General features: G+C 35.0%; 2 protein-coding genes across 2 annotated transcripts in view; one reads left to right on the plus strand and one right to left on the minus strand.

The window, feature by feature from the left end:
• LOC150094957 (transmembrane protein 126) overlaps positions 1-4204 on the plus strand; it is a 199711-nt gene extending 195507 nt beyond the window's left edge. Inside the window, exon 4 of the mRNA XM_090411320.1 lies at positions 1854-4204. Coding sequence (XP_090267446.1) covers positions 1854-1861 — 8 coding nt within the window. The 3' untranslated portion in view covers positions 1862-4204. The remainder of the gene's footprint in view (positions 1-1853) is intronic.
• Positions 4205-5462: 1258 nt separating this feature from the next.
• LOC150094959 (nuclear protein AMMECR1-like) overlaps positions 5463-25248 on the minus strand; it is a 179158-nt gene continuing 159372 nt past the window's right edge. Inside the window, exon 5 of the mRNA XM_090411394.1 lies at positions 5463-6418. Coding sequence (XP_090267520.1) covers positions 6252-6418 — 167 coding nt within the window. The 3' untranslated portion in view covers positions 5463-6251. The remainder of the gene's footprint in view (positions 6419-25248) is intronic.

Raw genomic sequence — 25248 nt, forward strand, 5'->3', positions numbered from 1 at the left:
ATACTAAAAGGCATTTTTAAATAGCTATTAGTGGCAAGAACCATTCAAAATATTTGGGAAGAGAACTAAATTAACTAATAACTAGGAACTTTTTTCTCCAGTGTTCTCTTTTATGAGACGCCTAAGATAAAGTGTTCTTTATAATTCCTTCCATTCTCTGGCAATCCTATTTCTTTATTCTACTTAAAGTTTAAGTAGAATAAAGTAGAAAATATCCTATGCCTCTCCTTCTCAAGATTTAAATTACTAACATTTAGGCAATAATTTAGATACTTATGGATACCCAACCATGTTTTCTGAGCAGTTTGCAAAGAATGCTTTCCATTTGGTTCCTCTTCATTATTTCGCTTCTCAAGTTTACTTATTTTAGGAAATAAATGTCTGCAAAATGCAGAGGAGAGGGTCAATACTTGTCATTCTGTTAAAAAAAACAACAGTTAATTTTATTCCTATTTTAATTCTATACTCGATCTGAAAATTGGAAAGTATCTTATAAGGGAATACTGAGGAAACATTAGGTAAGAGTTTAATTGTGTTATAACCATGAACTCCAATGAGTAGTAATTTTTTAAGCATTTAATATTTAACTTTTACATTTATTTTAGTCCCTGTGCTGAAATCATAACTTAATGAGATTTTTTTTTTTAGTAGGGAAGGCTTAAATCTATATTAAAAGGTAACAACAGGAATTAATTTATGAAGAATCCATTTTCCATTTCCATTTTGACAAATTTTAGACTGCTGTTCTCCATAAGACGATAAAAGCATGAATTAGTAGGTAAAACATTCTAGCTTCATACTGGCCATAAATGAATCCCCTGCTAACTCCTTTAACAATAGATGCATCAATATTATCATGCAGGCCATATTATTTAATAATAGAAGTCCAAACATAATCCAACAAAGAAACAATGTATAACATCCAGAATTCTTGGCATCTGGAGGATTCCTGGTTTTTGGGTATCATCATTTTCTAATATATACACTTATGGGATGTACTAGATATTATGACAGTCTAACATGATGTTTTCCCAAATTTCTGTATTACTTTTCAAGTCTCTGATTTGGTCAGCTCTTATTTTGTATCTTCTTTAGCAGGTTTGTAGTTAATTATGCAAAATGTCTTTATTAATAAATAATTTTTGGGCAGTCTGTTGACAGGAGGACAAACAGAATCACACCACTGGTCATCATCCATCAAACCCACCTTTCCCACAGAGATTCCATTTTGTGTATGTGTGTGGTGGAATACTGTCCATTATGAGCATCTACTTTCTGGCCAAGTAGTCATAGCAAACTCTACTAAACATAATTGAAGTCAGTTTACAATTTACTGCTCAAAAAACACAACTGCACAGATACAGCAAAGGCAGTGCATTCCTTCAGGACAATGAGAAGCCACATGTGACAAGTGATCTGAGACAAGCTACTGCATCACTTGTGTCTTGGAAAATTCTATCGTTCACTGTATTTCCTCCCAACATTTCATCTGATTATCACTTTAACTGCTGGAGACAGTTATATGTACAAATGACAATTTCAAAAGTGAGAGGCACTGGAAATGGAGCTAATGATTTTTTTTGGTTCTAAAAATCTGAATTTTTATAGGAATAGTATTTATTAGCTGATATCATGTTGGGAAAAGTGAATGATTGTGATGGTATTTGTTTTTCTGAATAGTGTTTTATAATGGTCTAGGTTTTTTATCCTAAAAAAATAGGAACTTTTTTTTTGGGGGGGGGGGTGTGCTACCTGATAATAATAAGATATCTGATTTCTATTTAAGTGCAAAATTTCATTTAGAGATTAAATGATCAAAAACTTACTTGCATGTACTCTCTCTTTTGTTACAGCAGACTGAACCCCATTGATGATGACGACAGATTTGGGAAAACAAGGAAGGGTACAAGAAAAAGGGAGGCTGATAGACAAGTCAAGACAAAAGAAAGGGGGGACGGTGTTGGTAACTAAAATTTAATGAATTCATTAAAGCTAGGTCAAAGTCAATATCAGACTACAATTACAGCCATGTGGATGCTGCATTAACAAAGAGATACACCAACTATCTGTAAATTCCAAATGACTTTGGCTGGACAAAATCATAATCTGCAGAAAGGAAAATGACCCCATTCCTAGATTTTCTCTTGGTTTTTTTTTAATATATATATGAAGCTGTTAAAAAAAAGTGAAATTGCATCTCTACATTAACTTTTTTTTTTAATAAGTTTTTTTCTCTTTTAATGTTATAAGAGTGTGATGTTTTCATTTGAGTAAGACTTTAAGAAATAAAATACTGATATTATAACAGTTCTAAATTAAATTTAAATTCAGTGAAGGACTCAAATTCCAAGTGATAGCTCATTCCACTCACTCATGTCACCATATATACCATGAAAGGAACCTGGATCTCACATACTTCCTAACCACACCTTTATCAGCTTCCATGGATGACTATGAATTCTCTCATTTACCACAAGCTGAAAATTTTCACTTATTTCCTCACTAAATTGTATGTTTATATCATATTTTCACCTATTTCTCAAACTTGGAAAAACCACACTACCCAATGTCATATGCAAAGTTTCACAGGCTATATACCATTTTGGTTATCTACTGCTGAATATTTTCACAACACACACACACTCTCTCTCTCTCTCTCTCTCTCTCTCTCTCCATCTCCATAGAACCCAAGTGACCATAATTATCAAAGCCTTGTGAAGTTGGAGAATAACTTCCTTATTCATTAAAATTATCAACATTGTAGTTATCCAGTATGATAATGACTTTAGCAATGCAAAAACCAAAAACCAAAACAAAAACCAAGCATGCAATAAAAATGAAAACAAAACTAAAAAAAAAAGTATGAAAACAGAACACACATTTTAGCAATTCAGGTTTAATTTTTTAGTGAAGATGACAAATTAAATATGGAAATAGATAACAGAATAAGTAAGGTAGAATAACTAAATATAGTTGAAAGCCAATGCTTCCCTTTCTCTCTTGAGGGGGGGGGCTAATTTTAAAGGAATTAGCACGTTATATTGGGTTATCAATATAGTCGATCAAAGAGAGGCAATAGTGAGAATTCTGAAGAAAACTGTGTGTGAGAACTGGGGGAGTGAACAAATGGCATCATTGGCAAAATCATAATAAAAACAATTAATGCTCAAGAATGTGTAAGCAGAGTTAAGATGGTAAGGTTATTTCAATAACTAGAAAAGAAAGATTAGAATAAGTGCCTGAAGCAAAAATGGCAGAAAAAAATACCCTTAGAAAGCAACTGTTGATAAGAAACTATGTTAGACTGTTGTACCTAAAAAACTCCTTGAGGTTATACACAAGAATATGGTAAGATATTTTTATAATGCAAACTGATATATGGAAATATACAGAGTAACCAGCACATTCACAAAAAAAAATTGAAGGTAAAAAATATCTTGATTTGAAACAAAGTAGGAAACCACTCAAATACTACCACAATATATCACCCCCCCCCCATGCCCTCCCATGTTTTCAGAAGTGTGATACAAGAAAAGTTGATAAAAATGGGGACAAAGGGGTTAACAATTATGCAATTCACGTTAATCTAAATTGTGGATCTGATAATTCATCCATAAGTTGTCAACATTTATTAATCACTTTTTACTTAAACTATCTCTGTATTAAAGCATAAAAATATAGTAGATAATGAATAAAATATTACAAGGATTTTTACTCAATCATTTAAAAATAATGAGGCAGTAGTTTAAATTAACAGTAACTTCATCATTTCTTGCACGTGTGCACGCACACACACACACACATTATAGTTTCACCAGTGGGCAATGTGATAAACTTGTTTATCATAGGAAGGAATGCCATTCTTAAGTTTTTTGGCTCCCAAATTTTGGACTTTGTACCTGTATTTGCATATATGCTTACTATATCTATCAGCCAAACATTTTCAGTCAACCACAGTGCACCATTACAGCAGACTCAAATGTGAGAGTATGAAATATCAAAGGAATGTGAGAAAAAAAAGAAAAGAAAAAAAAGTGGAATTTAATGTAAATAATCAGCATCATGATATTCCCAATCTACACAGAGCAATAAAAATTCAATATAATTTTTTGTCTAAATTCTCATATAAGATTTTTACTAGAGATGATGGAAGTTGTTCAGAAATATAAACCCAAAGTTAATTTTACAACATAAAAAATTTAAACAAAAGCTAACTGCACTGGGAAATATATATATAAATGGCTGCAAAGATATTTCACATCTTTTCTATGCAAGCAACTGTATAAAAATAGCAATAAACCTGTTCAAAATAAAACTATTTTGAAGTCACATTTTTAAGTACTAATATTAGTATTTTTTATAAGACTGTAATAATTTTTACACAGAATATAATAAAAAAAAAATCCACACTTCTAGTTTATTTTCTCAATAACAAGATGTGCTGCGAGGAAATATATACAATCTGCAGAAAGGCATTTAAAAATGTATTTAGAAGTTTGCTTGCCTGGATTCTCTCTAAAAGGTGTGTTTGTGAGTTTGAGAGAGTTGGCAAATGATCATGTTTTAAGATCAATTTTAAGATTCAAAAACAAGTAATATTTTCCTTCTATACTAGGGGAAAAAATTAAAAAATTACCTACAAATAATTTAATACACACTGTTATATTACAAATTTTAATTTCTACATGCTAAAGTATTTACCCATACTTTTATTTTTCAAGGTAGAAAAACTGATGCACATGGCACATTATAGACTGAATGTGAGCAGTAATGATCCCTTCTAAAACTAGAAAAGGAATGCCAGCTTACTATGAATGTTCTCTAACCAAAAAAGCTGGAAATTTCTTTTAGGCTCTATCGCCTATCAAACAACACTTTTCTTTAAACAGCAAATGGCAGTGGTCTAAATGTGCCTTTTTTTTCAGGTTGCCTCTAACTTTGAACATTCTTATTTATACCTTATGATATCTTAATGCCTAGAAAAGATCACATGACAATGTAGCTTCTTTCTTAATTTATAGTTTCAACCACATATCTTGTGAACATACCTTGGGTTCTTTGTGGCTTGGGCCTCCTATCAAGGCTGTGGAGGCTGAAAGACTGATGGCTCGGCTTCTATAGTGGTGATGATGGAGTGATGGTATGGAGATGGCTGGATGATAAGAGCCTCAGAGATGTGACTAAGGTTTGCCCCTTTGCCTCTCTAGTATTTGGCACGCACACACACACACACGCGCACACATACACAGAACACAATAAACAATCCAAATATATACATATATATATACATGTGTATGTTTATGTGTGTACATATATATACACACACATACATACACATACTATGAATAAACACTCAGATCTATTAACAGATCTCAATTAAATTAAAAGACTAGTGTTGTACAATCCAACACATCCACAACCATATAGTTTATATTACAGTAAAACAAAACAGACAAGATGAATCCATGGTTAAAAAAAATCTTTTAGCTATATAAAACATTTGTTATATATTTATAGCACACTATTGTGTTACCATAACAAGAGTAGTGGTAGTCATAGTGAAGGCACTTCCAAAATAACATACAAACAATTCTACCACTTACAGTAATAATACCTCAAGGAGAGTACTGTTAGACAGCCTGCATAGATAATTGACTTTTACAATACCTCTTCATAAGCAGTATTCCATTATCACAGGTTAGAACCATGAAAGAGAAAAATTTCTCTCTTTCTTTCTCTCTCGATATATAAAATGCAACTTTTGTGCATGCAGGGTGTATAGGTGAAAGGGTTTATTTTTAAAAGCATGCCACCTCTATCAGTACTCTCCCTAACAGGCTTTCCAGTGATGTTGATATTTACTGCTATGAATAGGAATATAGTTAGAGAATATCTGTGGTTTCACTGGAATAAGGATATTGTAAATATAGCACAGCACACATGTATACTACCTTTAAAGAAGGTTACTTTTAATAGCAAGTACCTTAATAATTTTCTCCAATAATTTTCTTATATAGTAAAGAACTTTAAAAATCCTATCTAGAACATCACTGGAAAGAACAAACCAGTCCAGTTCATATACATGCCATTTTAGGTACACCTTTACAGATGACATCTACTCAGTGAACTATGAGAGGCAACTTATGAGAGCATAGTTCTCACATCTCAAGAGGCAACAGCTGCCATGATGCAATGCCCTTTGATGGAAGAGGCAGAGTCCATGTAGCTAGCAAAGCTAGCAAAGGCTGGTGCTAGCATCTCCTATTGCGCCAATAGTCTTTGTATTCTTGATAACTTATTGAGAGTTTTTCACTCTGATAACGAGTGAGGCGGATGGACTTTCGCACTTCATTTGTGATTATACCTTTATAACCACCTTTGCGTAAAAGGGAATCTATGGTCTGCACACGATCCCAACCTGAAAAGTGACATTCATATTAGGAATGTTATATATACACATTGCAATAGTCATTCAGTTCATCACACATTTATTTTTAAAAATATACTAACTGCAAGGTTGTTGCAGTGCAATAATACAAGGGCATAAAAATGGAAATTAATGGATTACTTATAAATAGGGGAAGAAGGGTAAAACAATTATTATAATCTTTGTGGAAAAGTTTTTTGAACCTATAACTACAATTCTTAGCCCATTATAAGACTGCTATGATTTCAACTAAGTATTTGAAATGCAAAATGTGTGAAAATTGAAACATAACAGTCTGATTAAAAATAATGTAATTTTGCTAAAATAGTGAAATAATATTTCACCATTTTTGTAGGAGATAAAAAATGGCTCACAGCAAAATTCTCATATAATAAAAATACAACATAAAAATAGAAGTGTTCTATTTATCTGATGCTTGTTCAATTTGTTGTTCAGGTAAATCTCATTATTACTATAGCAAACCCAATCAACCAACTACCAATAATAGCCACAATGACTGCAGGAAATTTACGATAAAAACCTCCCACTATGACAATGTTTCTTGGGTCCTTTCACATTTTCTATAGCAAGGATGGAGTGTATACTGAAAATGCTTATAGTAAAATATGAAGCATCTTATGTGATATTAACTATTATAAAGTCAGTAACTAATCCCCCCCCCCTCCCCCCAAAAAAATCTTCTTTCCCTTTCTCTGCTGTGATCTAGTTGTGTACATTTGTCAACATGCAATCAAATATGCAATCTCCCCCTCTATCCACACTTCACAATGATTTATTCAATAATAAGTGAATAAGTAGTTTTAACTTGCTTTTACTAAAAAAGACAACAGGCTCAATTTTAGAATTTATTTTTACAGAAGTTTCTTAATGAGACAAACTAATTAATTTCTACACCAAAATATTCCAAATATTAAGATGAAAACATTGAGCTGGCAGTAGTTAAATGTAAAGTGATGATGTGATAAATATGATAAATTAATTGATCAACATAGTCAAGTTTACTTAGTCTAATGGATCTACACACATGCCTTCAATTAAAGTCAATGAATGAAGCATAGCAAGGATCACTTTTGCATCTAGTGTTGTGAACAGCATAACAAGATTAGTATTTCACAAACTGGTAGAGCTAAAGCAATTTGTGGCCCATCAATTAGCTTTCTTTGTGGAGCAGAACAGGAAAAAAAAACATTCGGTTCCATAGCCAAAAAATTTTAAAGATAGCTGTGATTCAGATATAAGTATACACATAAGCACAGTAAAACTATATAACTACTTTGAAATAAGATAAGAACATACAACTGGTTAGTTGTTCAAGACCCATACTATATACCATGGATTTGCTTCACTTTTGGGAAATCCTTTCAATTAAAACAATAATAAAATTATCTATACAGTTTAAAACTGGAATTTCCCATGTTTGGTGTGTATAATCTATCATTCTGTTTCAAGTTACAATGACATAAGGGGACTTCAGACCTCATGACTAAAACTGCTTATATTGATGAACTGCATTTCCAAAGAATCCTTGGGCTAATTTGTGCTGAATGTATACCTACCTACCTAAAAAAGTCTAGTTCATTTGTGGCTTCTAAGTGCGCATACAGGTCATTTTCCAACTCCTTAATCAAAAAATTTTGCTAATTTTTCCTGCCAAAGTTAAATATATTACAATATAGTGCAAAAATGGGTTTTCAGTTTTGATAACACATCTATGTTTACTTTAGATCCAACTGATGCTATCGCCATTGTCTCAATAAGAATCTGAATTAATCCACTTCCTTCTTAGGAAGTGGATTAATTACACCTTGCAGCAGCCATATACTGCAAACCTTCATACAGATACATACACAAAAGTTTAACTGCACAGGAATATGGCATCTACTCTGAAGAGTCCGTTTAACCAAGTCTTACTCTTTACTATTAAATCTTTGTAGCATCCAAAGAATCACACAATTACATAACTACTTCTTCTATTGCTACTGAGAGAAAAGTGCTCTGTTTCTTATGTTATTTCTGAATCTGCTGCCAGAAGAAAGAGACTGTTCCAGTTTGCCACAGCATTTATAATGTACAACAAACTCTCGGGTTATTTTATCTACTACCAAGAAAAAACAAACTATTATTTCTTTACCCAATGTGTGTATTAGGGTTCCACAAGAGTAAGCAGCCTTATTTGGTCAAAACAGCTGCTACAGTGAGAAGAGGATTTAATGAATAGATGAATCATAAACCTGTTGTCTAAATTAAACACAAAAAAGAATCTCGGCCATGATGTCATTCCTCCAATTGTCCCGAAGGTCTGTGCACCAGAACTAACTCCTATCCAATTCCGTCTGTATATACTCTCTTACTCCACTGGTATATATCCCAAAACCTGGAAACTGGTCAAAATTTAATCCATTCCTAGAAAAAGGTGACAAACCACTGCCATCTAACTACCGCCCTATCTCACTCACTTCAGTCCTATCTAAAGTGATGGAGAAAACCATCAACTCTCAACTCCTATTCTACCTTGAAGGTACCCAGCTATTAAGCGACCACCGGTATGGTTTCTGTCGATGCCGATCAACAGGAGATCTACTTTCATACATCACCCATTGCTAGACAAATGCCATGGAGAAATTTGGCAAATCCCAAGTAGTCGCACTTGATATCTCTAAAGCCTTTGACCAGGTCTGGTACAAAGGCTTATTAAGCAAATTCCCATCATTGGACTGTCCCAGGACTTCTGCAGATGGATTGCGAGCTTCTTGTCTGAATGCACACTATGTGTAATGGTAAACAGCTGCCTATTCTCTCACCATCCAACTAATGCTGGGGTCCCACAAGGTTCAGTTCTCTCACCGACCCTCTTCCTTCTGTATATCAATTACCTACTTCAGTTGACCTCCAAGTCATCTTCCAATGGGGGTCATATAACCTTGTCAACTTCAATGCCACTAAAACCCAGTTCTGTCTTATTTCTTACAAAAAAAGAACCATTTTCCCCCAGCATTATTTTTGATAACACTCAAATTCACAGATAAGATGAGATTTCTCTTCTCGGAATTAACTCTAACATCAAGCCTCTCCTGGCATAAACACATCCCAACCATTGCATTCTCAGCTTCCAAAAAACTAGGTTTTCTCTTTCGCTCAAGACGTTTCTTCTGTAAAATCTTGATGTGGCTTAAAAATATCAAAGCGCTTTACATCGATTTTTTTTTTACATAGGTCAAGACCCATGAGAACTGTAAATAACCTTGCTTGTTTCTATGTATATTTTGCAAAATATTAATGTAGTTAACCCTGTGGGAAGTGAATGTATTTACTGTTTTAGCATCAAAAACAAAGGCAATGCTTTCCCGGGGGAACTTTGTATATGTATATAGTTATGTGTAAGAGCACAGGAAAAGTTGTTTACTAGTTTTGTATATAAGAGTTGCTTACTGCACTAACACCTTTAAAGTTAGTTTTCAAGAGTGCCGCTAGGTTTAGTGAAGTTTCCGCTGGCCCGAAAGGACAAGCAATGTATCAAAGAGGTCCACTAGTTTTAGAGACAAGTTTCGGAGGAGAACAAACGCGGGTTAAACTTAAAAGAAGATAAAAGAGTCATGCCGAATTCTTTGGGGTTTACTACCCTTAGTGCAAGGTCGTGAGATCGGAGGATAAAAAGGAACTGAGCCAAGCATAAGGAGCTTCCTGGTTCCAGTCCAGGCCAGAGAGAGAGGAATTCTGGTTGAGAGTTGGCGACAGTTCGAGCTATTGGAAACGGCGGATATTACCTGAAGCAACTTCGCTTGGAAGATTTTCTTTTTCGCTGTGGGAAAACAACCTTTTGCCGGTTGCAGTCCACAGCCCGCTATTTTCCCGATGAGATATTACTGAAGCCACACATTCCCGAGGAAGCTCAAGATTTGAGATGAAAGAATTGCCTTAGAACTTTTTGCAGGACTTTTGACTGAATGTGCGATACAGAACCCTTGTAAGTTCCATACTTTTGTACAATTCCTCTTATAGTATGTTATAGAAAGACTTTTAAGAATTTGGTAATAATAACAGTAAGAAGTGTTATTAAGAGAATTGATTGGCATATTGGAAGTTGATAGATATAAAAATTGTAAAAATAACTTAACAAAGAGTTAGCTAACCTCTTTGCAAGTAAACTAGAAGTTTAATAAGTTGAATTTGTAAGCGGAGAGTAAATAAGATTGTGAGTTAAAGAAGTTAATTAGTGTTAAAGTAAATAGGTTATAATGTATGCTAAAGAAGTTATAAATGAATAGAGAAAGCAATTTCCCTATTGTTTAATTCATGTATATTTCATATTAATGTAAATAAATGTGTTTTAATTATTTGTTAAAAGAGTGCTGCCTGATCTTTTATTTTACAACTGCAGTGTTCTTAAATAAATCGGACTTGTGAGTAGGAAATAATTTAAGGCAATAAAAATGCAGTTCAGTTACTTACGAATCACGACTGTTAAAGTAAACATTGATAAAAGAAACTTTGCTCGTGAGAGAGAGGGAAATCTACCGGAAGTTTTATTTAGTCTTATGCCAATGAAATGATATATTGGTGGCGCAGTCTGACAAAATAAATTTCCAGTATTCATAGGCATTTGACTAGTAAATATGGAAGGTGGATAATCATAGTACGCAGTAGAGTAAATGAGAAAGGATAAGAGAGAAAAAACGCATTAGAGTAAAGCTATAAAGAATTAGGAATAGAATAAAGATAGAAGAGAGTAAAGATAAAAAGATATTACATATAAGAAAAATAAACCAAGAGATAATAGAGAATAGAGATATAAGAGAATAAAGCGCTATTTAGGGTACTGCTAAATAGAATAACAGGATATAAAGTATAGAGAAAAGACATTTTAAATAATAGCAAGAAACAGCTTTATTACACTTCACCTCTAAACAGCTGTTAACCTTATACAAATCACAAATCTGCCCAGCTATCGAATACTGCTCTCATATTTGGAGTGGGGGTTCCTAAAAGCTCCCTCAAAATGCTTGACTCAATACAGAGGAGAGCAATTAGACTGATAAATGAACCATTTCTTACCAACTCGCTCCCCTCACTCTCATACAGACGTTTGGTCTCTGCAATCTGTATATTCTATAAAATATTTCCATGGAAAATGTCCATCTGAAACAGCATCGATAATTCCCCCACTCTGTACTAAGCCCATTAGAACACGTACAGCTGCCACCCAACATCCTTTCACAGTACACCATGAAACTCACAGAACAAGTTTTTCCTCTTGTTTCATTCCCTGCTACTGCTGTACTGTGGAACAGTCTTCAATCCGACATATTTCCCAAGGAATACAATATACAGGCTTTTAAATCAAATGTAAACAAGTTGCTCCTTTCCAAACCCACTACCCATACATGGTATTAACATACTATAGGTTGACCGGCCAACCTCTCGTATATGGGCCCAACATAAAAAAAACAGAAGTCTTTGGAAAGCCACACTAATTCATGGCAGTTTTAAACATGAATATCTGTTTAAGGAGAGTTCGGAATTGCTGAATGTCTAAATTGAACAGAATGATGGATAATCCATGGGAAAGATATGAGAAATTAATCTTACATGGCATAAATTATTATTTTATTTAGTTATTACAATACATTAGTACCGTGTGAATGAGATAAGAGACATAATCCAGGAACCCTGTTCTAGAGATCAGACATGGTACTTTTTCAAGCAAGCTTCAGGCCTTCTATAAGCATAGTGGTGGTCTTGCACTGGATGATGAAATTCATCTACTACTTAAGGGAATTTACAAATATCAAAGCTCACAGTGGAATTCTTTCCCGCTGCCTGCTGGTTATGAGAATGAATGTTCTCCTTCAGCTGTTGTATTGTCTGGGACTTGTTCACATACACCTTTTCTTTCAGGTAACCCCATAGGAGAACATTCATACAGAAATCAATGTGCTGCAGACAGAATGTTTTTATTTTATTTTTTGTCATAATGAAATATCTGAAGATTTTTTTATTAGTTAGCTTAACAGCTGTCATACATGCTGTGGTTTTTTGATAACTAATAAAAAAATCTTCAGATATTTCATTATGACAAAAAATAAAAAATAAAAAATTAATAAACACAAAAAAGTTATTAAATATTTAAACCCATTTGTGACTTCATGGTCACCCTGTATAAATATCCCTTGCATCTGAGATGGGATTTCAATCTAGTTATTTTAAATCAAAAGGCACAACTTTTTCTGAAGATGGATGCATCCTAAATTTTTTGATGAACTAGTGCACTACACATTTATCTTATGCATAGAATTACACGATATACATTTGACTCTCCCTCTTGGTTGTAGCAGTGGTAGTCAGCTCTTGGATAACTGGTAAATAATAAGCGAACTTCAGAATGGTAGATTTTCAAATATTAATTCAGAATTTTAAAAAGTTGGCTTTCAAGTAATTCACTATGCTTACCCATCAACATTAACTATTTACTTAATACATCATACACCAATGTTGGCTATTTCCCTTCAGGTCCATAATTACACAAATTTACTTCCCTGGCTTGGGACATCAACACATCTACATTTTGTAAATGCTTTCTGCTTTAACAGAGAATAAAACATTGATAGGAACTGAACAGATCTAAATACTGAAATGTAAGCGAATGGCATAATGATAAAATTAATATTATTTGTATTAATAAATAATATAATTAATATTATGTATTAAAATTTTTGACTAGGTTACCCAGCCATGGTCAAGTCGGAGAGATAAATCAGTAAGAACAACACTTAAATTGCAAGCATGCGATATATATATATATATATATATATATATATATATATATATATATATATATATATATGTGCTATGAACTGCAGGAGGATAACTCCATCTACAACCATTAGGATTGAAGGAACAGGACATAAAAACCCTATACCTAAATTGTTGAGACAACGACAACATTCTAATTTTATCATTATGTCATCCACTTACATTTTGATATTTAGATCTGTTCATATGCATTACAGAGAGAGAGAGAGAGAATTTAAAAAAAGAAAAGAAAAAACCTGTTTGGGAAAAGAATTGGTGAAAAGAGCTAAATGTGTTAACAGAATATGATGACATGAACAGAATAACTTTTTTAAAGCATTACAGAAGAGCAGAGTTGATTCCAGCTTACTGTAAAATCAAAGTGGTTTTTCATTCTCCTTAAGCACATCGCATCTATTGCCATGTTTTTCCATGTTAATCAATCGGATTCATGAAGCCAAAAAAAAGCCACTTTTTTTTTTCATTAATTGCTGTATTACTTCTATTACTGATGAATGAACCCAATGTTTTATCTGTTGAAGAATACAATATTGTTTACAGAATATCTTTAGACTTAGCAGAAAAAGTTTTCACAGCTATTAAACAATGTCACACAAACATTGAAGAATGGAATTACACAGACGTGATGGGCTATGTTTGAATGGCTTTGGAGTAAGTGCACCGGAAAAAGTGTTGCTAGATGGAAGTGCAATGTGTGGGATGCAAGCAAGAGATCAGAAATAAGAGATGAAGTGAAACATCAGGAGAACAGTACTGAAGACGCCGAGGTGCTTGGCAGTGGAAACAGTAGTAGTGTAAGAGATGAAGAGAGAGAGATAATGGGAATGGAAGAGGAACAGGGAAATGAGGGGTGGGGAGCCTGGGTGGAAAGGGAGACATGGCACAGGGAGAGTGGATGTTGAAAGTAGCAGTTAATGTGTGTGTATGGAGAATACTGTGATGTGGATAGGGAAGTTGAGACTGAGCAGATATATGTGGCAAGCGGTAATGAAGGTGATTGGGCAAGGGCAGTGTGGTGGGAAAATCACAACAAAAAAAAAATGAACTTGATTGTTTACACCAGAAGTATCAGAAATAAGGGAGATGAAATGGTTTCACCGATTAAGTTTATTTGCCCCAAAATCATTGGAATAAGTGAAACGGTTGAATGAAGATGATATCATAACGGGAATAGATACGGACGGATATAGTGTTTTTCACGAAGGAAGGGGAGTGCTGCTGATGATAGCAAGGGAATCATGTCCATATAAGGTTGACACGAAAGATGGAAATAGTGGCAATTGTTATGAGGCAGTGTGGTGTAACGTGGAGGTTGACAGGAAGACATTTAGTTGGATGGTGATGAAGAAATGCATAAACAACTGGGATTAGTAAACAAAGGATGGGTAATTATTATGGTTGATTTTAATTACGGCAGTATAGACTGGAATGGAGAGAGAGAGCATTTGGGAATAAGGAAAATGAATTTCTCGAGTTCTTGAGAGATAACTATCTCAGGTAGCACGCAAAGGAGGACACGCGAGGATCAAGAGTTTTAGACCTGATCATTTCATCAGAGGATACTTGTGACAGGTAATTGTGAGCAGGGTTTTACACTTTCCTCCAGTTGGTGAGAGTGATCATGAAGTGATCACCTGGATTGTGGCTAGCCATATGCAGACTTTTGTGAGGAAATAATATAATTGCAATAATAAAAATTTATATCACAATTTCAATGTTAGATCCGATTTCCTAATCAATCATAAACTATATAGTTACAATATGGATGCAATCTGCTATAATATAATTGCAATAATAAAAATTTATGTCGCAATTTCAATGTTAGATCCGATCCTAATCAATCGTAAACTATATTTATGCTTTCACTGTTAATTTATAGCATGCTGAAAAAGTCAAATTATATTGGCTACGAGCTGTTCACGTGACGTGCAGCATATGCACTCATGTGAATCCAGCTATGAGTTTATAATTGCCTGCTACAGTCAATCAGTGATCTTTGAAGTCAGTGCGCTGAACACGATTCAACGACAACCTAACAGTGAGAGAATCCCTTTTATTATTTTTTATTTTTAACCACTTTCATGCACTGGTCTACAGTTTTGTGCATTTTTATTCAAATATTTTTATAAAATTGTTAATAATATTAATAATATATTTATTCACTGAGGCAATGTCGCTTTCCAAGCCAACAAGAAAAAGAAAAATTGCTGATGAGGGGAGAAAATTTCAAGAAAAATGGGAATTGAATTACTTCTGCACTGAAATAAAGGACAAAATTGTGTGCATTATTTGTAACGAAACAATTAGTGTCACCAAAGAATATAATATAAAAAGGCACTACGATAAAATTCACAAAGAACAATATTCACGCTTTGAGGGTAAACTGAGAGAAGAAAAATTAAAAAGTATGAAGAATTCACTTCAAAGTCAACAAGTATTTTCAAAAATTATGAAAGATAATGAATCAGCAGTGAGAGCCAGTTATGAAATCAGGTATTTATTGGCGAAACATTCCAAACCTTTTCGTGACAGTTCCTTGGTCAAGGAGTGTATGATAAAAGAAGCCGAAAATGTATGTTCCAAAAATGTGCAAGTATTTCGCAATATTTCTTTGTCCAGAAATGCTGTGATTGAAAGAATAACTGAAATGGCAGATAATCTGCGTTACAAGACCGGTTGCAGGAAATATCCGCAAATGTACAGTGCTTTTCAATTGCACTTGACGAAAGTTTTGATATTCACAACGTGGCTCAAGTTGCTTTGTTTCTTCAGGTTTGCGATGGCAATATGAATATTACTGAAGAGTCTTGGAAATGATTCCTATCCATGGAACCACTAAAGGGGAAGACATTTTTGATGCAGTGGGGCATTTTGGAAAAATACCAACTTACTCTGAACAGGCTCGTAGCAGTGACAACCGATGGTGCTCCACAAAACTGCAATCTTTCCACTGCATTATTCATCAGCAGGTCCTGTGCTCCAAAGTATTGGAAATAAGCAGCGTACTCAAGCCTGTGACAAATACTGTGAACTTCATCTGCTCCAGAGGCCTCAATCACTGCCAGTTTGCACAATTTCTAAAAAAGACTTAGAGAGTGAATTTGAAGGGCTACCTGATTACACAGAGATTGGTTGGTTATCTTGTCATAAGGTTCTGAAAAGCTTTTTTTTTTTACTTTTAGAGGAGATTAAATTGTTCCTAGAAATGAAAAATCATGATGTTGCATTTCTTAATGATCAGACATGGGTATAAGATCTAGCATTCTTAGTTGATATTACACGACATTTGAATGATTTAAACGTCAAATTTCAGGGGAATGATCAGTTAATAACACATATTCTAAATTACTTTCCTGTGTGTGTGTGTGAACAGTTAAACAATAAGAATCAAAGCTTTACTTTTTTCAATATTGTCCCAAACTAGAAAAGATAAAAGAACAATTTGATAAGTGATTTAAAGATTTTAAGGAGAAAGAAAAATTTTTTTTTCGCTTTTTACAGATCCTTTTTCCTTTAATTTCAAAAAAGCTCCTATTTAAGGATAAACTGAGAGAAGAAAAATTAAAAAGTATGAAGAATTCAATTCAAAGTCAACAACAAGAATTTTAAAAAATTATGAATGAATCAGCAGTGAGAGTCAGTTATGAAATCAGCTATTTATTGGCGAAATATTCCAAACCTTTTAGTGATGGTTACTTGGTTAAGGAGTGTATGAAAAGTAACAAAACACCCCACAGATCAACCTTTCTGCCATAATGAATGTCGTATGCTCACAATCTTTGAGTCCAAATTTTGGCAGGCTAGTTAATAATAAACGTTGTCAAGTGTCGAGAAAAAAAAAAAAAAAATACTGAAATTAAATTAGTATAATTATATTATGCAATTCTCGTAGACAGGTTTATATGTTGGTTATGCATTACTAAATCACTTAAGGAAATGACAACGTAGATATGAATATAAATTAAATTATACTTTAATAAATTTCCGATATTTTGGCAATATCACGTTGCCATCTTCAAAAGGAACTTATTAAAAAAGGCACGTGCACTCTTTTCAAATTCTGACTGCGGTTTCTTATCATGCTCTAATTCTCTTGCTCTAAAGAGCAAGAGAATTAGACCAAGATATAATGAGGAATGATATAAATATCATTCCTCATTATTCAGTATTAGATATATACACTAACAGATGAATAGCAATATCAGGATAAGATGATAGTCTCAGCCAAGGAAGCAAGTAGTTTCTGAGAATTTCATTAGAAAACTTCTCTGCCTGCAAGGATAGAAAATAAGAACAGAGCCAGTTCAGGAGAAGAAATGTATCAAGTTCTGGCAAGCAAATCAGCATGCACTCTTTGAGAATAGAGAAAAATGGAGGATAGCTAAATTACACATAAAAGTAATTACACCAGAGGTTCCCAAACTTGCTTTGTTCATGGTGTCCTTAGTGCCTCAAGAATTTTTTTTCACAGTGCCCCTAGGCCAAAAAGAAATATCTAAAAGTTCCATTTATTAAGCAGTTAGATTCAAACTACTTACTAAGTATTTTACTTTCTAAAAACTTAGTAGCCATTTGAAAAAAAATGTTCCAAATGGTGTACCATGGAATCTCAGGGCACCATGGCACACATGTATCAATTTTAAAAATGATACCTGTACATCAGTGCACAGACTTTTGGCTCTAATGTTGAATATTTCACCAGTGGATATGTTGTGAAAATTATTTTTTTGCCCTATGAAAACTATGAAAGATTTATTATCAGTAAAGATGAGAGTATTAGGAATGATGTGAGACGGAAAGAAACAGAGTATATATAATTACCAAAGACAGACTCTGAAATCCTGAAATCTAAGAGTAGTATGGGCCTCTGTAGCACAATTGGAAGAATGATAGTATGTTGCGCCCTTCGATTAGAAAAGGCCTAAGTTCGATTCTCGTCATGATGGGAGGAATCTTTATATGGACTTTTTCAATTGAAGGTGAGTTAGCCAATCTTATATGGAGGTAGCAGGGTTTTTTCTCCCGGAAACTTTGGTTTTTCATCCCATATACAGACAAAAAAATACTAGCTGTGGTGGTGGTTGTAGGCAGTAGATGGCGTTGATGTAGGTGATTGGTAGTAGAGGTTCTGTGTAGTAGTGTAGACGGAGGATTGTACAGTAGGTGTCCTCCTGCGATGAGTCTTCGGACTCCTTGGAGGTGTCATGAATAATAATAATAATGACTGAGAATAACAAGAATTCGGTGGAAGTATTGATAATGGCAGTAATGAAAGTACAGTAGAAGAACTTAAGAGATGGTGAAAATCAAGAACGAAATAAAGATTCTGGAGGAGAAAACTCAATGTGTCAAGAAGCAATGGTGGGAAAGAATAAGAGGAAGAAAGTAAGATGAAGAAAGCATAAAAGGACGAGTGCGTGGCAATATATGATGATTTAATGATTAGAGGTGTGAGGTGAATAACTGATTACAAAAAACATGTCTTTCTGGTGGACAGTGAGACAAATAACTGAGACTTTGCATGCAAGAAGTGAACAGGCTCCACAGTTAGTGGCAGTTGTAGACACAAATGACTTGGAAGATGAAAGAGAATGTTGATAAGGATCTGAGGGAACTGTTGTAAAAAGTAAATAATGGCATAGTAGGGAAAACAGTATTTTGTTCAGGTATAATGAGTTAAGAAGGAGAGTAGACATAACAAATGACATGATGGTTAGGCTAGGTGGGACAAAGGAGTGTGTGTGTACAATTAATGAATGCATGGAAGGGAAATTGGAATGCAAGATAAAAAGAAGTAGAATCAGACTGAGAAACACAAGCATATGCCAGAAGATGAACACAAGGATGATTGATAGGGCAGAATAACAGATTGCATGAAATTGGTCAGATGTAACATTAGTGATGAGATGGCAAGACAGTTTAGGGATTGGTAATGATATGAGCCTGACTTAAATGGGATTTCAAATGAACTGTAATGGTTGTATATTAATGCAAGTATCAGAAATCAAGAGTCAAGAGTTTGTGGCACTGACACTGGGAAGTGTGCCCATGAATTAGTGACATAAAACTTGGTTAACTGAGGATAAATATACATGTGAGAATAGAAATGGAGGGATATAGAATGTTCTGGGACAGAAAAGAGGAGACCGAACATGAAATATTCAAACTGGTTGGATAAGTAAAAAGAGGGTGATCCTAACAGGGGATTTAATTATAAGAATGTGGATTGCACAGAGGATTCTAGTTTTTCAGGGATAACTGCATTATACAAGCATTCCAACATATGATGAAAGAGCAAAGATATTAGAACAATGAATTTAGTAACTACAGGTTGGTGACAGTGATCATTAAGTACTAACTTTGGAGAGATGGCCAAGAAAGGATATGCGGACCCATAAGACAGGTGGAAAGCTCAGTGGGGAAAAAAAAAAGGCTGACTGAGCCTCTTTTTTTCTCTTAGAGTAAAAACTGTGTCTATGCCAATGAAAATTAAAGGGAATTCCTTTACTATGTGGCAAGCACAAAGAAAAAAGTTATGGAAATCTGACACTGGAATAGTTATGATAAAGTGACCATGGCAAAGGATGCAGCAGAATTATTTAATGTGCACCGTCAGAGTTATCATACTGGTGTGAATGATGCTGTGAAACCTAGATGGGAGGCAAATGCTGTACAAACACAGGAAAAGTTTTCAGTTATAGACCAATCTATATATCTGCAGTTGTAGTTAAGGTACAGAGTTAGGAATAGGCTACAGGACTAGATTATATATAGGATTCTCTATATAATGATCAGTATGGGTTTGAGTTTGTGAAAGATCTTGCTTTAGCAATGTACTTGGTTTCATAAAGTGATGAAGGTGTTGGATGAGAGAGACTTATCAGTGATATTCATGATGTCTATAGACATCTGAAAGGTTGCAGCACCTGAGGGGGATAGAGAGAGAGAAATTAGATTGGACAAATGGATAGGAAACTGGCTCTGTGAAAGCTGTATGGGGTATAATCAACTCAGAAATGGTAACAGTTGTTGAGAATTTCACATGGAATGATAGGGGATTTTCAAATTTTATTTTATTATGAATCCTACCAACAAAAGGTTACAAACACAGAGCACATTAGTGTTACTACCATAGGTAAACCACAGATATAATCTCTAACCCTGTAGTTCACTCATGCAATAAATTAATACAACTCAAACATGGAAATTTAAGAAAAAAAACTTTCAGCAACTAACAGGATGCTGGTCTCACACCTTGCAATGAAATAAATCTTCTGCCTGTTTGCTTATGATGCAAAGTTTCTTTAGAATTAAAGAAAGGTGATGATTTAAATCACTTAAGGAATATTTATATATTTTTAACTAGGTCAAATGAATGGGATACCATGTTTTCTTCAGAATTCTGCATGTCAACTCCAAGCTTGTTTTCAAACTCTCCCATTTTTTTTTTTTTTTTTTTTGAATAATTTTTGTATAGTTGAGTCTACAGTTCACCTTTGAAAGTGCTCAAATTTCTTTTTAAAACTTGTGTGTGTGTGTGTGTGTAGTGCCTGTGTGCATGTCTTTATTTTAAGTTCCTTTGAAGATGGCAACGTGACGTTGCCGAAATATTGGAAACATATATTAAAGTTTAATTTATATTCTAGTGTACGTTGTGAATTCCATAAGTTAATTAATAATCATATATAACCAGTGTATAAACTTTAATTTATATAACCAATGAATTACATTAATCAAGCATGTGGAAAATCTGTGGCTCTGAAAACTGTACAACCACTCTGAAGCCTGTATAGATCATGTATAGAATGCTTATGATGCAAAGCATCATAAGCATTCTATACATGATCTATACTTGATTAATGAATCACATTAATCAAGCATGTGGAAAATCTGTGGCTCTGAAAACTGTACAACCACTCACGAAGCCTGTATAGATCAATATGATCCATGCCAATGGATCATATTTCGAGTATCAAATGTTTTATCTTTCATGTTTTTTGTTTTTTTTTAATAATTTTTGTCCTAAAACTTATGCCCCCCCCCACACACACAGTGTGGGCCATAAGTTTTAGGACAAAAATTATTAAAAAGTTAGAAAGATTTAATGATAGAGAGAATGTATTGCGAGATTCGGAAAGTGAATTGGATTGGATGAGGCAAGAAATGAAATGGATGCGGAATGAAATTAAGAGAATTCAGGTCAAAACTATTAAAATAAATCATGATGGCATGAAAGAGTTAACGAAAGATGAGCGAGTGGCGTTGTATGGCGACTCCATTATGTCTGGTGTGCTAGAGGATAAAATGCACAAGGTATGTGTTCCAGGTGGTAAAATGAGTAGAGTGATTGAGGCATTGGATATGAGGCGGGAGCGAGCAAAAGAGTTAATAGTATTAATTGGTACAAATGATTTGAGAGAGAACAAAGAGCATGTCAGAATGAATATCAGGAGGCTGCTTGGAAAGATAAAAGAGAAATAGTGTGACAGGAAGGGTAGTCAGTATGTTGCCTAGGTATGACTGTGGTGAAATGAGGCAGAGAGCAAGGATTATGAATGATATTCTGGCTGAAATGTGTGAGGAGATGGGAGTACAGTTTGTTAATGTGTGGAATGAGTTTAAGGGACGAAGTGAGCTGTATGGGAGTGTTGGACTGCATTTGAGTAGTTATGGTGTGAGTCGCTTGGAGAGACTGCTGCTGGAAGGTAGAGAAGTGAATAGAGAGAATGAATCAGATCGAGAGGGGCGTGATGTGGAAGAGCAGGAGAGTAAGACAGGAGAGATTGAAGAAGTGGATATGAATGGGGAAGTGAGTGGTATGAGTATAGAAAATGAGTGTGCAAGAGGAGCAGTGTAGGCAGGAAAGAAAAGGGATCAAGAGGAAACAGATGGAATTGAAAAGGGTTCTAAAATGAAGAAGCAGAAAGGGAAATGGCCCCAGTCCAGCATGGAGAGATCACATCGAGTGAGTGGTATCAGTGGAACTAGCTGTAGATCCAGAAATGAGCTGTTGTGTTTGTATACCAATGCTAGAAGTATAAGAAACAAGGCAGATGAAATGGTTGCACTAATTGCGTCTGTTCACCCAAAGATTGTTGGAATAAGTGAGACACGGTTAGATGAGGACGACATCCTGACAGGAATAGAGATGGAAGGGTATGATATGTTTCATGAGGATAGAAGGGGTAAAAAGGGAGGGGGAGTGCTATTGATGATAGAGAAAGAGTTATGCCCATACAAGGTAGAGATGCAAGAGGGAAATAGGGCCAGTGGTTTTAAGGCAGTATGGTGTGAGATAGAGGTGAATAGAATCAAATACTTGGTGGGATGTTGTTATAGACCTGGTAATGTGGATGGTGGTGATAGAGAAATGTATAGTCAAATTAGCCATGCAAATAAGAAAAGGGTGATCATTATGGGTGATTTTAATTATGGCAATATAGACTGGAATGAAGAGATAGCAACTGGAAGTAAAGAAAATGAGTTTCTTGAGTTTTTGAGGGATAACTACCTCAGACAGTATGTAACAGAGGGCACACGAGGATTAAGGGTCTTGGATTTGGTCATCTCATCAGAGGATGTAATTATAAATGAGGTGTCAAATCATCCACCAATTGGTGAAAGTGACCATGAGGTGATTACCTGGGTGGTTGCCAGCAGTGCAAGGATCCCTGTGAGAAAAGGGTATATGTGGAACTACAAGGGGGGGGGGTGATTATGAAAAGCTCAGGAGACAGCTAGCAGGTGTAGCAAGGAATGAAGAGTTAGCTGGAAAAGAGATCAATGCAGCTTGGGGTATTTTCAAAACTATCTAGTAGATGCAATGTCTAAATGTATTCCAAGGGTGAGAAGGTTAAATAAGGTAGGTGTGAGATGGATGGATGAATGAGATTAAGCATGTGATACAGAGAAAAAGGTCATTGTGGAGGCAGCATAAGAGAAGTGGAAGTAACCAATTTCATGAGGTCTACAAAGACCAGGCAAGGAGGGTGACTTGGTCAGTGAGAGTAGCTAAGTTAGCTACTCTTAATAAATAAAGACAGCTGTTGCAGAATGTGTTGTGGAGATACTTAATGAGCAGTTCATAAAGATCTTTCAATCTTGTGAATGTGACTTCATGGAGAGATTGAGAGCAGTTGATGATGGGGAGGAGAGACTGACTGTAAGTGAGCAAGAGGTGTTTGGGGAGTTGAGTAAACTAGATGTAAATAAGGCTGTGGGACTTGATAATATATCACCACGTATTCTGAAGGAATGTGCCAGAGAGTTGACACCTGCCTTGACATATTTTTTTAATACGAGTCTTGCACTTGGTCAAGTCCCTAAAGAGTGGAAGGAGGGCAAGATTGTGCCACTTCATAAAGGAGGTGATCGAACTCAAGCATCAAACTATAGGCCTATCTCTGTGTCAGGTGTTATGGTTAAGTTGTTGGAGAAGCTTGTGAGAACTAGGATCCAGAGATGACAACAATGGTATAATCTTTGATGGACAGCATGGATTTGCTAAAGGGAGGTCATGTTTTAATAATCTACTTACTTATTACAATAAAGTGACTGTTTCTTTGGACAGCAGAGAAGGATACACAGTAATATACTTGGATTTCGCAAAAGCTTTTGATAGAATACCTCATGATAAGTTGACAGTCAAACTAGAGCAGATGGGGTTGGATATTAGATTAGTGTATTGGATTGGAGACTGGCTATCTGATAGGTATCAACAAGTTGTGTATGGGGGTGCGATATCCAGGAAAAGGAAAGTCACTAGTGGAGTGCCTCAGGGGTCTGTTTTAGGGCCATTACTATTTAACTTGTATATTAATGATATTGGCGAAGATTTGGATGGAGATATTCAGTTGTTTGCAGATGATGCAAAGTTGGAACGAACCATAAAGAGTAGTGAAGATGTTGTGGCCTTGCAAGAAGACTTGAATAAATTGAGTGATTGGGCAAGCAAATGGGGATGTGAGGTCAATGTTGCAAAATGTAAGGTTTTAAAATTTGGAAAACAAAGATGGGATGCAGAATTTATGCTTGGTGAGAATATATTGTTGGAGGTAGAGGAAATAAGAGATCTGGGGGTGATAGTGGATAAGGATCTAAAATTTAGGGGACACATCGCCAAAATTGTGAAGACAACACAAAGACTTCTGGGAATGATGCGGAGGACACCGACGTGTAGAAGTAGGGAGATTCTTGTTCCATTGTATAAGGCTTTGATTAGGCCACACATGGACAATTGTGCCCAGATTTGGTCACCGGGTTTTCAGAAGGATGAAGAAATGTTGGAAAGGGTCCAAAGGCGACTGACTAAGGTAGTTTCTGACCTCTGGAATGTTGAGTATGAGGAAAGATTGAGAAGATGTAATTTGCAGAGTCTGGTGGAGAGAAGGAAGAGGGAAGATATGATAGAGACCTACAAGTTGGTAAAGGGTTGTTATAAGATCAATGGTGGAGAAGTTCTATAGAGAATAGTGGGAGATCAGGGGAGAACCAGAGGTCATCCATGGAAACTGTATAAAGAGGGTGTGAGTGGGGGAGTGAGAGGCAGGTTTTTTTTCATGCAGAGTTGTGAATGATGGGAATGCCTTGCCTGAGATTGTGGTGTCTGCAAGGAGTTTGAATGTGTTTAAGACACGGTACGATGAGATGTGTGTGTGATAAAAGGACCTCCCAGATGAGCCTTTGACTCCATGAGGTCTTGGGTAATAATAATAACAACAGAGGTACATCCTTTCATTCATGGTTACAGCGATCAGAATTCATCATAAAAATTACGGAAACAACTGCCGTGTTAGAGTAAAACTTCATTTTAACATAAACATTTTGTTAAAATTATTTTGACAAAATAAAAACTCGAAACATTGAGTTTTTATTTTGGTTTATGTTAAAATGGAGTTTTACTCTAACATGGTAGCTGTTTCCATAATTTTTACGATGAAACTTATTAAAATTTATGATGAAACTTATTATTAATATACTCTGGATTAGAG

The sequence above is a fragment of the Typopeltis vanoorti genome, chromosome 21 (assembly GCF_054136105.1).
Source record: "Typopeltis vanoorti isolate ZY-2024b chromosome 21, IOZ_Tvanoo_1.0, whole genome shotgun sequence".
Lineage (NCBI taxonomy): Eukaryota > Metazoa > Arthropoda > Arachnida > Uropygi > Thelyphonidae > Typopeltis > Typopeltis vanoorti.